Below are 14,723 nucleotides of genomic sequence, written 5' to 3'. Positions count from 1 at the left end.
TTCCATTCGATTTTCATTCGATTTTTACCTGTGCACCTGCTTTCGACTAAAATCGTATCGTGTGAACACTAAAATCTGAAGTCGAATGTCAAGTCAAAACGTCGTTTTGAAATCGAAACGTACGCTATTTCCATCCGACGTTTTAACTGGAATCGGACCGTGTGAACGCCAAATCGATTAAATTTATCAGTCGATTGAGAAAATCAAGCTTATAAATTTAATTGACAATATTCCGATTTTCGCATCATTCTAAACGTTTTTGCGCGTCTGGCGTATACAATTATAATCCTGGTACTTTTGATAACTATTTACACCACTGGGTCGATGCCACTGCTGGTGGACGTTTCGTCCCCGAGGGTATCACCAGCCCAGTAGTCAGCACTTCGGTGTTGACATGAATATCAATTATATGGTCATTTTTATAAATTTTCTGTTTACAAAACTTTGATTTTTTCGAAAAACTAAGGATTTTCTTACCCCAGGAGTAGATTACCTTAGTCGTATTTGGCACAACTTTTTGGAATTTTGGATCCTCAATGCTCTTCAACTTTGTATTTATTTGGCTTTTTAACTATTTTGATCTGAGCGTCACTGATGAGTCTTATGTAGACGAAACGCGCGTCTGGCGTATAAAATTATAATCCTGGTACTTTTGATAACTATTTACACCACTGGGTCGATGCCACTGCTGGTGGACGTTTCGTCCCCGAAGGTATCACCAGCCCAGTAGTCAGCACTTCGGTGTTGACATGAATATCAATTACATGGTCATTTTTATAAATTTTCTGTTTACAAAACTTTGATTTTTCGAAAAACTAAGGATTTTCTTACCCCAGGAGTAGATTACCTTAGTCGTATTTGGCACAACTTTTTGGAATTTTGGATCCTCAATGCTCTTCAACTTTGTATTTATTTGGCTTTTTAACTATTTTGATCTGAGCGTCACTGATGAGTCTTATGTAGACGAAACGCGCGTCTGGCGTATAAAATTATAATCCTGGTACTTTTGATAACTATTTACACCACTGGGTCGATGCCACTGCTTGTGGACGTTTCGTCCCCGAGGGTATCACCAGCCCAGTAGTCAGCACTTCGGTGTTGACATGAATATCAATTATATGGTCATTTTTCTAAATTTTCTGTTTACAAAACTTTGATTTTTCGAAAAACTAAGGATTTTCTTACCCCAGGAGTAGATTACCTTAGTCGTATTTGGCACAACTTTTTGGAATTTTGGATCCTCAATGCTCTTCAACTTTGTATTTATTTGGCTTTTTAACTATTTTGATCTGAGCGTCACTGATGAGTCTTATGTAGACGAAACGCGCGTCTGGCGTATAAAATTATAATCCTGGTACTTTTGATAACTATTTACACCACTGGGTCGATGCCACTGCTGGTGGACGTTTCGTCCCCGAGGGTATCACCAGCCCAGTAGTCAGCACTTCGGTGTTGACATGAATATCAATTATATGGTCATTTTTATAAATTTTCTGTTTACAAAACTTTGATTTTTCGAAAAACTAAGGATTTTCTTACCCCAGGAGTAGATTACCTTAGTCGTATTTGGCACAACTTTTTGGAATTTTGGATCCTCAATGCTCTTCAACTTTGTATTTATTTGGCTTTTTAACTATTTTGATCTGAGCGTCACTGATGAGTCTTATGTAGACGAAACGCGCGTCTGGCGTATAAAATTATAATCCTGGTACTTTTGATAACTATTTACACCACTGGGTCGATGCCACTGCTGGTGGACGTTTCGTCCCCGAGGGTATCACCAGCCCAGTAGTCAGCACTTCGGTGTTGACATGAATATCAATTATATGGTCATTTTTATAAATTTTCTGTTTACAAAACTTTGATTTTTCGAAAAACTAAGGATTTTCTTACCCCAGGAGTAGATTACCTTAGTCGTATTTGGCACAACGTTTTGGAATTTTGGATCCTCAATGCTCTTCAACTTTGTATTTATTTGGCTTTTTAACTATTTTGATCTGAGCGTCACTGATGAGTCTTATGTAGACGAAACGCGCGTCTGGCGTATAAAATTATAATCCTGGTACTTTTGATAACTATTTTAATTCGTACAGGAAACATAGTCATCTTTTGTTCATAAACCTGGCCACCGTTTTACAAAGCCTTCGGAAGTCTACGTGTCATCAGACCCATAAGTGATAGTGAAAGAGATTTTCAAAAAAAATTTATTTTTTGATTGTTTTAATCTTGATAAAACAATAGTCCTATGTTGTTATATATTTGAAACCCTGTACAACCTTAGTCAGGTGGTGCTGTAAGGGTGATGTTAAATCCTGACTATTGAAAAAATAAATAAAAAAGAAAAGAAAAATAAGTGATAGTGTCAACCATCGTTAATAAATCTGAGGTTTTACAGCCGTTTCACTAAGCCTTCGTAAATAATGATCGTGAATAAAAGGTAAGTCCTGGCATAAAACTGTAGTAGGTAAATCCATATTACTGTTGTGATCCGAGCATATAATTAATAATATAAGAACAATATATATGAAACTCACCAGGGTTTATTCAGGTGATACAGCAATTATACATAAAATACAGTAATAATAGGAATAATCAATGCAATCAATAATGTTAATACATGTAGAGTTCGGGATCGTGTGTTCTGTGTACTACGTCACGGATACATGATAAGGCACATATAAAACATGGACTGGTTCAGTACTGTATATTGGTGTTCAGCACCACAATACTTACTACACTAACTGCTATATTATCGTGTACTTGGCTGGGGGACTATGGTTAGACCAAGTTATGAAAAGGGGATGTGCATGGTTTCTATAAATGATAATTACTGGCGGACTTACATGGCGTTAATAGGGCGACAAGTGCTAGTAATACAATAGACGTATTTACACTTGTATGCAAATTTGTCCGCCATTACATAACATCACACAGGTTCCCGTAAACTTTGACTTCATAATTCAAAACATATGAAGTCACAACTAGAAAGTGATTATTGCTTGACGTCAAAAGGTTATTCGGAGGTGATGTAAGGCCATTCGGAGGCAAAATACAGCTAAATACCAAAAGAGTAAATACGTTTATTATACATCCCTTAGCACTTCCGAACTCAGGAGGAGGGACATTGGATGAATTTGCCTGTTCAAAAATTACAAAAAAATAAGGAAGACTAAAGAGGTGTTTCATACACAGGCGCTTACATGTTTCTGTCCATGGGAAGACCCAGGCCACTATCAACATATCTCCAAAGAATGACGAGGGGCCAGCATTTGTTTGTCGTTCCATGCATTGAATAATGCAAATCTTAAGTATAAATTCACTTTTAACTCAACTTATTTCCTTCCCGGCTTTAATTCTTCTAGACTAGACAATGTTCTAAATTAGGCTTTCTATCACGTCAACGTTCTAATATCTATTTATAAATATTTCACTTCAGGCACAGTGGTAATCGATAAAGCGTTTAAAAGAGGATGTTTTATTCCCAATTTACAGAGCTCATAATGAATTGATTACTATTAAAAAATAATAATAATATAAAGTATTATCATTATTTTTTTTTACACATAATTCACCAAACAATATACACAGTAACAATAGTATAAATTGCACCTATTTTGAAAAAAAAATCACCTACGTTTTTTTTATTATTTAGACAAAATTTCCTTTCTGTGTTTATTTTGTAGAGGTATCATTGTTTACACCAATTTAATTTTGAATTTTGAAAAAATGTCGATTTTAAAAGCTAACTTTAGTACTTTGTTTACTATGTATCGACATTAAATAAAACTATGTTTTTGAATCCATATTGAATCAAAGAAAAATTGGTCTAAACAGACCTTCAAATGGTTCCGTAATGAGGAGTACCCAAAATGCAACGGCCATACTTAAATCCAGTTATTAAAAAATCGAATAACAGATGTTTTGTTCCATTTCTCTAAATATAAAGATTAAAGAAAACATTGATAGAACGTCGCTAGTCGATGCATTTTCTTTGATATAAGCATACACTGAATGATGCCCGCGTAATTGCAGTACAATTTAGTAAGTGTTGAAACAAAAAGTTGGGACACAGTAAGGAATTGGATACGGTTAAAGCTTTTAATTCTTACGTTTAAAAGAGTTGACAATTAGGAACATTATGCAAAAGACCCCATAAATTTCGGTTTGGAAATAAGAATATTAAATACTAATAAAAAAAATGAGGTTAAGTGTGATTTTCACTTTAAACTCAACAACATTGACTTTACCAAAAGGGATCAAAATGAACACAATGGAAAATAATCTATCTTAATCGAATTAAAATAAAATCTATACCACTTCCAGTGGCGGATCCAGAAACTTTCATAAAAGGGGCCCATTGACTGCCTTAGAGGGGCTCCAGTTATTCTTCAGTGATTCCCTATTTAATCAACCATTTTTTCCACAAAAAAGGGGGAGGGGGTGGGGGTGATCCCCTGCCTCTGGCTTCAATCCCTGTTGTATCTCAGAAACCATTGACAATCCAAATTATAAAAATAGGTCAAACTTCCTTAGCTCTGGAAGTAGTCGTGTCATCTAAAAAATTATAAAAATTATAAACTTCTGGATTTCGAGGTAAGATTCAGTTAGATATGGGAATGTATGAACTGGGAGTATAGCTTAATATATGATCATATTCAAAGATAGTTTAATTTTTGACCCCGCTTTGGACCAACTTGAAAACTGGGCACGTAATCGAAACTATAAGTACATATTTAGATTGAGGACAGCAAAGAACCCCAATGGACCTTAATGTAGACTTATTTGAAAACGGGACCAAAATTTTAGATTCTAAATACACGATTAGATTCAGCATATTAAATAATCCTATAATTCAATTTTTGATGAAACAAACATAGTTTAATTTGGGACCCTTTGGTCCCTAATTCCTAAACTGCTGTGACAAAAATTCCCAGAATCAATCCCAGCCTTCCCTTTGTGGTCATAAAACTTGCGTTTAAATTTCATAGATTTCTATTTACTTCTACTGAAGTTATTGTGCGAAAACAAAGAAAAATGCTTATTTGTGTCCTTTATTCACAAACCGTTGGGACCAAAACCCCCAAACTCAATCCAAACCTTCTTTTAGTGGTAATTAACCTTGTGTCAAAATTTTATCAATTTCTATTAACTTAAAAACTAAAGTTATTATCCGGAAACCATCCATCTTCGGACGACGCAGACGACGCCGACGACAACGATGTATGAAGTATGAATGTTTTAAAAGGCACCAACCTTCTCCCCTTTCTAAAAAGTAGTACGTATATGTATGACATTACAAAACGAAAAGACGCACTATAGAATATTAGTTAAATATATGACTAAACTCTACCAAAAAAGACGTGAATTACACAAAAAACATGTGCCTATTAAACAAAGACGTACGTGTTGTAAAAAAATTAAGACACGAAGCAACTCGGTTATCTGTTTTAGAGTTCCATTCTTTAACCGTATCGAGTTCTATTTTTATGCCCCACCTACGATAGTTATGTTATGTTATGTTATATTTATTTGTTTTCTGGTCTGTGTGTCGGTTCGTCCCTCTGTCCCGCTTCAGGTTAAAGTTTTTGGTCAAGGTAGTTTTTGATGAAGTGGAAGTCCAATCGACTTCAAACTTGGTACACATGTTCCCTATGATATGATCTTTCTTATTCTAATGCCAAATTAGAGATTTTACCCCAATTTCACGGTCCACTGAACATAGAAAATGATAGTATGAGTGGGGCATTCGTGTTCTGAGGGCACATTCTCTTTAATCTATATTTTAAATACAAGTTTCATATTTTGAATATTGAAATCGGGTTTAAATTTTCTACTAGCATTAAAATTGATGTAAATATATCCGTTATTTTTTTTCTAGATCTCAGTAGAAAATCAACTCTGTTACACTAATATAATCGAAAAATTAAGAGTGTCACATGGTGTCTCTATATGTCGTACAATTATGTGCGGCTCTTGGGCTGATATTGAACCTAGGGCTGATAATACATGCGATATGAAAAATGACATGTTGTGATCTTTTTATCATATGCTTCAATAGTAAAGAAAAAATAACAAACTAAGGTATAAATCCTTTCACGTGTTTCCCGAAGTTTAACTGAGAGTAAAAACGTTCACGGACGTCGGACCAAAAATTTGATACATTCAATATGAAAATTTTCTATCATATGCCTCAACGGAAAGAAAAACAAAACAACCGTTTAATATATACGAATCGACAAAAAAATATAATTCAACAATATGTATGTCACCGGATATATTTATCCATTTTGGTTCATGATTATGCATTTCATATTAATTGTGTTTTCCGTGTTATATGTTTTCCATTCATATCATATTCATATTTCATATCTAGTCTCGATCATCCAGCCGCTTTATTTTTCAAAGTAGAGCGTCTGGATGACAAGTGATATAAAAATGGTAATTTATGACATTCGGAATAGTATCGGATTTTTTAGCTTGTATTTAAAGATAATGTCCAAGACGAATAACCAAGAAGTTGGTTATTGACTTCGGAAGAAATTATATTACGATAATACTATTGAAAAGCCCGAGTGTACCGATTGTTGTTTAAAGCTATTTATATTTTTCTGTGACGACATACAAGTCGTGGAAAACACCAGACAGCATGGCTTCCATCACCGCATAGGAAAATAACAGCACATCAAACTTTGGTAAGATATAATCATAATATAACAACACAAACTGTTACATAAATTTTAATACAACCTGAAACACTGAGTAGTTATATTCTTTCATGTATGTCCGTGCTACGCAAGCAGTTAATAATATAATAAATGGCAATTTTTGTATTGACTGGGACCACTCGAACAGTCGTGTGTACGCTATAAATACATTTTGTGGTTGATTTGTATAATCTTTAACTTTATAAATTTTATTGAAAGTGCTATGAAATATGAACTTCATCCAGGATAAGTTTGTTGTATCTGTCTGCAATGTATAATGGAGAAAGCATTTTGATATGTGTAAAAAAAAAGGGGGAGGAATGATGCGCAATGTTGTACACATTTAAAAGAGGGAAAGCAATCCAAAACCATTAGCAGAAGAAAACCAAACAAAGTATATCTAGAAGATGCCAATTTGAACATATACCAAACGGTGTAAATGATTTGTGCTCGATTTTTTTTAAACAAATGCATTTAGCTTAAACAAACATAGAAGAAGTGGGACACGTTGTTATAAAAAGTAGTTTAAATATACTGTTAGTAAACAAAGTCTGGACTGGTCAACTGGACAATACTTTTTTTGCACTTTTAAAAGGCATTTTTTCCATACTAAAAAAAAATCATAAAAGAAATCATACAATGTTGTCGGTGAACATATACCAATTGGCTTTCTAAACCTTAAAATAAAAACATGGCATGGGGAAAACACTGAAAATTCGATTTTATGCAAAACAATAGATCCAGCATCAATGAAAGGAGGTCTCAATGAGGCAACAACCGATGACTGATCCCAGTGATATACATTACCAAAAGTAGACATCAACATAATTAAGAGGACATACTGTTGACTTAAACAAAAGTTGAGAATAAAAGTACCAAAAGGTCAACATTATAAAAATAAGAAGATGTGGTTTGAATACCAATGAAACAGTTATCCACCCCAAGTTCAAACAAGGTGGATGTGAGCACTTATAGGCAACGGTATGGCCTTCAATAATGATAACAGTTCATGCATGATTTTGATAGAGATTACAAACAGGGAATGTGTCAAAGAGACATCAACCCGACAAAAGAACAGGAAACAACCCAATGCTACCAATGGGTTGTGTCATCAACACAGCGAGATAATCTTGCATGCCGTAGCGGGATTCAGCTTGCGCCAAGACATTTTAAAATGTTTATTTACAGGGCTCGACATTACCGTTTGTCCGATTGTCCGGGACAAGTGGAAATAGGTGTCGGGCAAGTAGATTCATCTTACTACTTGTCCGATGGGACAAGTGAAAAAATCGATGTCAGATGTTTATAGATCAAATTCAAGACTTATACATTCCTAAAAACATGAATGATTGTTTTATTGTTCATACAAAATGAAATAAATATTCATTGATTGAACCAGAGACATGTAAACTTGTATAATATGTCTCTGATTGAACGTATTTGAACATGCTGGCAGCCATTGACCAGGGGAAATAAGTAAGGGGAAGTAACCCAATGTTAATGTTTCTTCTTAGTATAAGCCTCCTTGAATTAGGAGCACCTCCATATGCATGATATGGAGTTCTACCATTGTTTACCTTAACTTTAAAATTTTAAATTAAAGTTTGTGTCATTTGATTTTGCTTTTAAGCATAACATTAAATTAAGAAAGGTTTTATTTAATAAGAAATATATGTTAAAATAATAAGTTAAGATGTAAAAATTAAAAAAAATCTAAAAAGGCAGATTTTTTACTAAAATATTTTATGTACTTCCTGATCATATATCATGTATATCAATATCAATGTATGTAAAAATCAAAATAAATTGTAAAATCTTGTTTGGCACCATCAATAAATTTATAAAAAGGTGCCAGGTGTATTTGGTTTACACCATACCACTACTTCAGAATGAATATAGGTCCATGAATAGGAGAACCTAGTGGTATGGAAAGAGATATGATTTAATGATCGACACATGATAGTGACAATGAGTCAGAGAGCTCATACTGGCAAATAAGCCTTCAGTCTGAAATAACAAAATGAATTTCGATGTGGTATTCATATAACATAATAAAATGCCTCCTTTATTGATCTTTATTAGGTACAATCAAAGGGAAAGTGTTATTATTGCAAATAGCATATATTATCAATATGGAGGAATTTCAATTAAAAATTCGGACAAGTGAGTTCAGAGTTCGGACAAGTTAATTTTCTTGCAACTTGTCCGAAGGGACAAGTTAGAAAAAATGATAATGTAGAGGCCTGATTTATATATGATGTTTTTTCCAAACATTTTGTTTTTCATATATGCTATGCTGGTGACCAAAAATTAATATGATTTTAACATTTACTTTCTTTTGTAGACAAACCAATGAAGATTTCTGGACACAGATATTATGTGTAAAATGTGAAGAATTAAAAAAAATCTATAATACTTGAATTTTCATTGTATCATAAACAGCTCCAATTTTATAAGAAAAAAATATTCAAAGATTTGTTTTGAAATACTGAAGCTGCCAGCAATCATTATAATCACAGTATAAACATTATACTGACAGCAACCATAAAGCGAAAAAAGGTACACAGACAGTCATTAAGTAAATAAAACAAAAATCAAGAATCACATTGTTGTCAGATATGTCAGAGAAATTAAACAAATCAACAATCATATAAGAAATTTAACAGTTTTCACGTTTGAATTTATCTCATTTACATGTCTGGCCCTTCTCAGTTATTTATATGGTATGGAGTTTTCTTAATATTGAAGGCCCAGCAGTGAATATATTTGCGAACATCCATGTCATTTGAACTTTGCTAGGTTGTTCTCATCAGCAATCATACCAATCTACTTATTTTATGTAAAGGTTCGCATGTACAGGAGAATTTCTGTGAAGCTGCCCTTAAATACATGATGGATATTGGAATCAAATTCGTATATAATATATTACGTGTGAACTCAGCATAATAGTTTGTAGTAGGAGAATACACTTTTCAGTTATTTTTTTTACAAGTTATGCAGTATGGGACAAATACCATTCCATCTTTTCCATGTGATTGATTTATACATGTATTCAGAGAGTATTAAATTGGGTTTCATGAATGACTGGTTAACTTATGTATTTCCTCATGAACACGGAGACTGACAAAGTGGTATTGTGTGAACATTGGTCCCTAAATGTTTTCTTCCCAAAAGGATGAGCGATATAGATTATTGTGAAACATTCAGACTATTCTGTCGTTTGCAATTTTAAGATCAGTTAATTTTGTAAATAAAAAGTTGGCTCATTGTATGATCTCACTAATCTGCCAGTAATAAGTTGTTATGGAGGATTTTCTACATTGAAATCTCAGTATTTGTATGAGTTGTTTTTCTTTCCATAAACGTAACTTGATGTGTGCTTTTCGAGTTAGGTAAGTGCGTCAGATATCTGAAAGATTATATAAAAAGGAAAGCATAAATTATAACAAGGATTTACAGAAATAAGAATAACGAGACAAAACTAAGAAAAAAGGGGGGAAAATAAAGAATACAGACTAATGTGGATACAATATAAATTGTTGGTTGCTTATAACGTCAAGTGGAAAATATTTCATAGAATAGAGAGTGTATGCTATAATACAAATATAGAAAAATGACATTTTATCGAGCATTTTATAGTATGAAGATAAGAGAATATTAAACGTGGTGTTTTATAATATAAAAATAGATTGATTTTGGGTTGCTTGGTTATCGTCTTGTGGTAAATATTGGTATTAAATGTTCAGGACTGAAAAAATGACAATAAATATAAAGATGAGGTCCTAGATTATAGGCCGTTCGGGATACATGTCGGAGAAACTATAATTCACCAGAAAATTAGGGTATATTGTATGGCTTTATGTACAACGGTCCACCTATACGGATACCTGGGCTCTCTTAGCGCATAGCGGAGCGTGATACCCCCTATACTCAAACAGTGGCTGACCCAGACCTTGTTATAATGAGGGCACTCTACAGTCATGCTACATTGTTTCTTTATATAATCAACCAAATTTTTCCCACGAAAAAAAATTCTGTCTTAATTCTTAATTATTTTTTTTTACATGTGACACAAAATTCAGGAAAAATGACCACCGCTATAAATTACAGTTTTCGATCGTTCTTTTAAATTTGCCCATCTGCAATTTGGGCAAAATAGGGTCAACTACAAAATGTCAGTTTTAATAATCACATAACTTTTATACATGTAACGTTACACTGTTTACTGTTTGCATTAATTGTTTTTAAATAGAATGGGGATACCGGAAGTGCTATTTATAGATATGTTCTATATTTAATTATTTGTTACGCCCCCTATAAATATCTGACCAGTCCGGTTAATCACCCCAGACGCTATATTTAAATATGCGTCTGGGTTATCGAGACTAATTTCATATCATCATGTTTCTTGACGATTGACGACAATAGTTTTGCGCTGCATATTTTGAAATAGACTATAGCTTTATACGCTATGCTTTGCTTTACGTACTCAATATTTAAATTAGTACAATAGAAAGTTAAAGCGATTCCTATTATTATTTAAATGATATATATTTATATTTAAATAAAAATAATTACATTAGATGTAAGTTTCATTATAATTATAGGTTTCATAACGAGTGAGAATTAGATATCGCTTGATATCAACTCGAGTTATTTAATTTCAATATAATAATAAACGAGCCTGTGGCGAGTTTGTTATTACTATTTAAATTAAATAAAGAGAGTTGATATCAAACGATATCTAATTCTCCCGAGTTGTGAAACCTATTTCTCTTATGGTAAACATGCTTTTTGTGCTTAATAAAAAAAATCAGCGAAACGTCGACCCAGTCGCTTGAACATAACTGCATTGTGACGTCATATGTCCTGTTCGTCGTCAATCTTCAACATAAGACTTTTTTAAACATTTTGTACGCTTCAGAATGTAATAATATTTGAATAAGAATATATAATAAGGTGAAAAGTGTGCGTATTTTCTATATTATTGAAGAAATCGCTTATCTCCGTTGCAATGGATGAAATGTACATCATTGTGACCTTTAACTGTCAACAATGACCTAACGAATAGCCAATGAAAATGCCGCAATATCGTTTCAGGAGGTTTCGTTGGCCAATCAAATTAACGCATTTTTCGTATCACTTTTTCGTATCACACTCCGGACAGTGTGATACGAGAATTATCTATTCATGCGAGAAATAGATAACAGGCACCAACCATAAGAGAATACGTTATTCTGATTGGCTAACATGTTATTCCGTAAACAATTGCATCAGACAATAACATTTAACAAGCATGATGACACGAGGTCCCACAAAAAAGTGCACAGGTGAGTTAAATAAAACTCGATAAAAATCTTGTTTTCATGATTTTAGCTAAAAAAATGTAATTATAAGTATTGAATACTTCTTTTTGAAACTTTATAGGGTTGTAAAAGCGTTGACCGTGCGTACATTTTTAGAATGAAGCGCTTCCGCGCTTCATACAAAATGTACTTCGGTCAACGCTTTTACCACCCAATAAATTTACAAAAAGAAGCATTCAATTCTTAAATAGCATGAGTTATGCATGAGCTCAAAGCGCGGCAATACTAACCATATATATATTAATACAATTTCACTTTTAAAGTGAGTCACTGGTCATTATTACAATCAGGGAGGCGGCAGACTAATGTGTATACGCTGCAGATTTATATATAATAAAGTATTTATATATTGGACGACTCATTAAATGCAGAAATGGCCCACACGCATTACAACGACAAGTGTATGGGTTTATGGTGGTTTATCCCTCATCCCAAGTCGATTTTATATGGTGTCCCATTTTTCCTGCGACATGTATAGATTATTACATGGCATTTTTCATATCAGACCCTTTATCAGCCCTAGGTCATGATATCGGCCCAAGAGCCGCAGGCTCGAGGGATGATATCATGAACGAGGGCCGATAAAGGGTCTGATATGAAAAATGACATGTAATGATCTTTTTATCATATACTTCAGCAGAAGAAATACAGACAAGAACTATTGATTAAAAGTTTTTTTGATTTAATTGTTTTTATTGATATCACAAGCATTTTATTTATCAACATATATTTGCCCCTCAACTATTTTGTGAAAAGTATTAAATCACTTGCGGTTTTCCGCACTGTTTTGTCGTTTTCGAACAAATTTCCGGAAATGCACGAAGTTGCATGTGATAAACGTCACGGAAATGAACGGAAAGTCATGTAATAACATTCCGGAAGCAGTCAATAAAGGTCCCTTTATCAGCCCGCTGATGAAATTCTGAGAAATCTGTTCAATAAACCTAGCAAACCTTTAAAAGCCCTTTTAATATTTTAAATGTTATTGAACTGTAAAATTTTAGTAATATTTCATACAAGTATATGATAAACATAATTATGAACATTGTTTGGATAAGTATTTTGTTTAAAGAAACCTTCTAAATTATGTTTCAGAAAAAATTAAAAAATGCATTTATTTTTTATTTTTCTATTTTTATTATTTATATTATTTTACACGATTAACTTTCCTTTATAATTGTTTTATACACTGCTTTGTACTGTTTTCACTAAAAACGTAGCATTGAAGTGTATTTTCATAATATTGTACTTGATAATAAACATTTTCAATGGGTTGGAAGTCCGAGTCGACATTCTGGATTTATAGTCATCGGGTACACTCAAACCCAAAAACTGCTTAACATAGGAAACATTTACTTGAATAAGTAGACCAAATAACAGAAAAATGTTCTGGAAAAAAATGAATTTCACCAATGGCACTGTTAATGTTATAACATGCGAGGGATTGACACTATTTGTATTTGACAGTAGTACATGTCTCTTATTATTTGACAAATATTGCAAGTTATGTAATTTGACTAATTTGGCCTATTGCAAAATAATGAAATCTTTTCTTACAGAAACAATTTATATGTTGTGTTGAAATTATTTTAATGATATTGTTAGCAAATAGTACAACGATTTTGGAAGTCACAAATTCACACTGTCTATAAAGGCGATATGAATTGTATGGTAAAACACAAAGGCAAAATAAAAAGTTCTTATGTTTACTGTTCCTTTTAAGAATCTTTGCAAATTAGCGGGTCATCACATGATATAAAAAAAATAGTTTAAAAGAGGGTAAGGGTGCGTCCTTTGGTTATTTGCATTTAAATTGGGATATGAAAACTAAATATGATTTACATACAATGTCCCCACTTCTTGTTATTTTAATTAAGGTACCCGTTAATAAGATGGATGAATATAAACCATCAAGCTACATTCCTCCTAGCTAAGTACCATTTAAAAACAATTTACAGACAATAGAAAATCTTTATTAAAGTTATACATTCATATAATATATCTTTCTTTCTAGGCTTACAAGAAGGTTGTAAAAGCAACGACGGATCAGTTGTTTGTACAGTTTTTCTGGCTGTGTCGGTGATACTAAACATAATATTAACCCTTATCATCTTCAAGCTTAAAGGTTACGAGGTCATATTGCGGCGAGTTATTATTAAGAAGTTTAAAGCAGATAAGTATGACAACTTAAAAGAGTCCAGTACTGTATTACCTGATGTGGGTTACGTTTCTGAAAAAGTGAACCATCAGAGTGAAGTTGACCATCAGCGTGAAGTGAACCATCAGCGTGAAGTTGACCAGTCTGTTTCTACTGAACCAAGATTTTAACACGAACATCAATTTAGAATATAGCGAACATAGTTTTAAGCGAATACATGTATATTATATTTTTCTTCTTTAAATTATAGACTCGAGTCTGTGACGTTCTCTCTAGCACTCAAGGAATATAAAATCATTCATTACTTTATCTGCGGTTTTTTTAGTGAACGCTGCATTGCAAATGATTTTTTTATGTTTTCAGTTTCCTTACTTTTCATTTTTTTTTAAATAAACAAAAAAATAATAAATATCGTCTTTGAAGGACCATAAGTATAGGCAATAGTAGTATACCGCTGTTCATAAATCGATTGAGAGTAAACAAATTCGGGTTACA

The 14,723-nt window shown here is 33.0% G+C and overlaps 1 protein-coding gene and 1 long non-coding RNA gene across 2 annotated transcripts in view; both read left to right on the top strand.

The window, feature by feature from the left end:
- The window catches only part of LOC134726727 (uncharacterized), a 75,418-nt gene extending 60,942 nt beyond the window's left edge, over positions 1-14,476 (top strand). Inside the window, exon 27 of the mRNA XM_063591145.1 lies at positions 14,085-14,476. Coding sequence (XP_063447215.1) covers positions 14,085-14,398 — 314 coding nt within the window. The 3' untranslated portion in view covers positions 14,399-14,476. The remainder of the gene's footprint in view (positions 1-14,084) is intronic.
- On the top strand, positions 6,374-9,119 carry LOC134726015 (uncharacterized). The gene is made up of 2 exons (XR_010108618.1): positions 6,374-6,692; positions 9,049-9,119. It is a non-coding gene; the product is annotated as an uncharacterized LOC134726015 (long non-coding RNA).
- Positions 14,477-14,723: the final 247 nt, after the last annotated feature.

The sequence above is a fragment of the Mytilus trossulus genome, chromosome 7 (genome assembly GCF_036588685.1).
Source record: "Mytilus trossulus isolate FHL-02 chromosome 7, PNRI_Mtr1.1.1.hap1, whole genome shotgun sequence".
NCBI lineage: Eukaryota > Metazoa > Mollusca > Bivalvia > Mytilida > Mytilidae > Mytilus > Mytilus trossulus.
Note: the sequence above shows the minus strand (reverse complement) of the source record. Positions and strands in the feature narration are given on the sequence as shown.